General features: G+C 51.4%; 1 protein-coding gene across 1 annotated transcript in view; it reads left to right on the plus strand.

The window, feature by feature from the left end:
- Positions 1-2,550: 2,550 nt before the first annotated feature.
- RPL3 (ribosomal protein L3) overlaps positions 2,551-3,546 on the plus strand; it is a 5,864-nt gene continuing 4,868 nt past the window's right edge. The window contains exons 1-2 of the mRNA XM_006865263.1: positions 2,551-2,616; positions 3,376-3,540. Of these exons, the coding sequence (XP_006865325.1) occupies positions 2,551-2,616; positions 3,376-3,540 (231 nt within the window). The remainder of the gene's footprint in view (positions 2,617-3,375; positions 3,541-3,546) is intronic.

Genomic DNA, 3,546 nt, shown 5'->3' on the forward strand with positions numbered 1-3,546 from the left:
ATGGATCAGCCAGGTGGCATCATTGATGGTGTCAAGTGTGGCAGCGGTGGTGGGGTTGGCCCAGGATCAGACATTGTTTTGCTCTGCTGTGCATGGGGTCACTGTGAGTCGGTTCCGACTCGATGGCACCCGACAACAACAACAACTTCCGCCAAGTCAATTCTAACTCATAGCCATTTTTATCAAATTATGAACCCCTTTGTTCAACGCTCAGTTTTCTTTCCAAAAGGGGAACAGGAAAGCCCATAATCCCCTGCCTACAAGTCTGAAATAAAAAAGTTTTTAGCTCATTTAGTGGCAAAATCTACTATTGGCTACAAAGTGTGTGTTGAACTACCGTGAGGCCTTATTCCTGGGTCCCTGCATGAGTATTAATTACTGTGCTGGGAATATACAACATGGCTACCATATTGTCTTTGGAAAACTTGAAAACTGCTGAATTTCAAAATACATCTGACCCAAAGGTTTCTCATGTGAGGATTTCTATTGTCGCAGCTGCCTCTTAGGGATAGTATGAAGCTTAAATGAGAGTTGTTGTTGTTCAAAGGCCAGGCCCAGACTCCAAGGAGAACATGTCCAGGTGGGATGGAAGGCAATATGGGAGTGTGTGTGTGTGTGTGTAGTGACGAGGTTGGAGAAGTGGCCAGTTAGCGGGTGGGACTTGGCAGTTAGTGCTTACGGTCATTGTGTGGTGTCACGTCAGTTCTGCTTCATAGTGATCCTGTACCAGCTTCCTGAGGCTATAAATCTTTATGGGAACAGCTTGTGGTTAGAAACCCAGTATACAACCTACTACACCACTAGGGCTCTCATTAGCCATTGTTGTTGTTAAGTGCTGTTGAATCTGTTCCGACTCATAGCAACCCTGTACAGGGTTTCCCAGAAGCACCTGGTGGGATTGAATCATCCGCCTTGTGGTTCCAACTGACCTTGGGGTCCCATGCATTTTCCTGCAGAGCTATACCAGGACTTTCTCATTAGCCACTGCAGTTGTTGTTAAGTGCCATCAAATCGGTTCTGACTCATAGCAACCCTGCAGAAGGTTTCCAGGGAGTGGCTGGTGGGTTTGAACTGCTGACCTTGCGGTTTAAACTCATCTTGCAGTCCAGCAGTGCATCCTGCAGTACCACACCAGGACTCCTCTGCTAATCTTAAAACATAGGGAATGTTGTTGATGTTGTTGTTAAGTGTTGTCGAGTCGGTTCCAACCCATAGTGACCTTGTATAGGGTTTCCAAGGAGCAGCTGGTGGGTTTGAACCCCCGAACATGCAGTTCAAACTGACCTTCCTTGGGTTTCAGCGCATTATCTTGCAGCACCACACCAGGAAATGGAGAGCCATAAGAAGGAATAAGATGGGACTAATTGCCAGAAAGATTTGGAGGGAGCAAGCCTGGAAGCAGGGAGAGCTGTTAGGTACCTCACCAAAGATCCCAGAGTCTGGCAGAGACCTGCCAGGACCTTCCCATACAGAGGGTCTGGAAGTCCACTGCCCCACACACAAGCCCGGTTCTGCGCCCACTGGGGAGCTGGAACCACAACTCTGAGTGGGCTCCACAGATGTGGGAAGCCTGTTGGATGCTGGAAAGAGGTTGAGGTGAGGATTTGGGAGGATGGGGGGCGTGGGGGGAAATGCCTCAAATCAGGACTCAGAAAAAGCAAGTTGGTGTCGTGATTCCATCTTTTCCTTCAAGTGCTAAGGGGCACTGGTGACGCAGCGGATTAAGCCGGTTCAAACCCACCAGCTGCTCTGCAGGAGAAAGACGAGGATGGCTGCAAAGCTTTAGTCTCAGAAATTCTTGGGAGCTGTTCGACTCTGTCCTACAGGGTCGCTGAGTCAGAATGGACAGAAGTGGGTCTGGTTTTTCACGAGACAGTGAGCGTGGTGCAGTTGAATCCACCTCACTGAACCTGTCTCCTCCCCCGCAAAATGGTAACAACGCTGCTGATCTATCGGGTGGAACGCAAACGGAACGTGCCGGGCGGGTGTTAAACTGCTTTCCAGCTGAAGCCGAGAAGTCCGTTTTGACTCATATCTATTCAGAAGGTAACGTTGCCCGGTCCTGCGCCATTCTCACAATCCTATGGGTTGTTTTAGCATATTGCTGCAGCCCACAGCGAGGTTATTCCATTTCAGCGGGACTACAGTTCATGTATCAAGAAGCGACACAGCTCCTTTCCTTCTGCGTAACAACGCGTTTGATCGTATTTGGCTGCTACAGAGCGCCGTAAATTCGTTACAAATGTAACACCTTCCTCCTCCCTCCCTTCCGCCTGTGACTCTGCGGCTTGTCACTACGTTTGAGCCTAGTCACTCTTCGTAGAATCTCGAATTCCTGTCTTCCAAGCTGACGTCCAGGTCGGAAGGCTAGCTAAACCTTGAAGAGCATGCGTGGAAAGGGCAGGCGGACCCGCCCCTCGCCCTGACGTCCGCGTCGGGCGCGCGCTCACATGCCGGAAGGGGCGGGGACACACTGACTTTATATATCAAGCTCCGACTATCGGCCGACCTCTGCCGGCGTGTTTCGACGACGGAATGGTATGTACTGTAATGGCGTCTTTCGGCGGCTGCGGCAACGCCCGCCTGAATCCGGGCGCATCGCCGCCATCTCAACTCGTCAGAAACCTGGGCCCAGCGTTAGAAGCTCAGGGAACTTAGCAAGATCCGAAGCTATCCCTATTTTATGATAAGGATCGAGGCCCAGGAGACGGCCGCGTGGAAGATAAGCCACGAGCCTGCGGCCTGATGTTACAGATCCGGCCGCACACTCTGTTTGACTTTAGATTACGATCCGCGTACACTTTGTTCCTACCGGGAGCATTCCGAGCTGGGCAGGCTAGGCTGGACTGAGGGTAAAGCAGGAAGCTGGGAGGGAGCTTTGAATCGGTGAAAAGCCTCTGGAATTCTCAGAAGCCGCAAATGATGAGCCTATTGACGGGCGGACAGAAATTCTGTGCTGATTGTCAATGTCCTGATCTGGCTCTGCCGAATTCTAGGGGGCCTGTCTTTACTCCTGAAGGGAGACATTAAATATGACCTATCAGGAGTCGTGGTGTGGCATTGTGGGCTAATGCGTCAGACTGTAGTCATTTGAACTGCAAGGTTGGTGGTTCAAGCTCAGCAGCTGCTACTTGGAAACCCTATACAGGGTGGCTATGAGTCGGAACCGACTCCACGGCACTTCACGTCAGCTGTTAAGCCATCTGTACTATCTGTAAACCCAGCAAATGGATCGATAAAGGGAAAGGCGATTCTTTCCCTTAAATAGCAGCACGGGGTTTGCACAGAATGCAGCTTTGCAAATGTGACTGGTGCCGGTGTTCGTATTGCAGCTGAGTGTGGGGCCTAGGACTAATGTTGCTCCTTTTCTCCCAGTCTCACAGGAAATTCTCGGCTCCCAGGCACGGCTCCCTGGGCTTCCTGCCTCGGAAGCGCAGCAGCCGGCATCGCGGGAAGGTGAAGAGCTTCCCCAAGGATGACGCCTCCAAGCCTGTCCACCTTACAGCCTTCCTGGGCTACAAGGCCGGCATGACCCACATCGTGCGC

The sequence above is a fragment of the Chrysochloris asiatica genome, unplaced genomic scaffold, assembly GCF_000296735.1.
Source record: "Chrysochloris asiatica unplaced genomic scaffold, ChrAsi1.0 scaffold00076, whole genome shotgun sequence".
NCBI lineage: Eukaryota > Metazoa > Chordata > Mammalia > Afrosoricida > Chrysochloridae > Chrysochloris > Chrysochloris asiatica.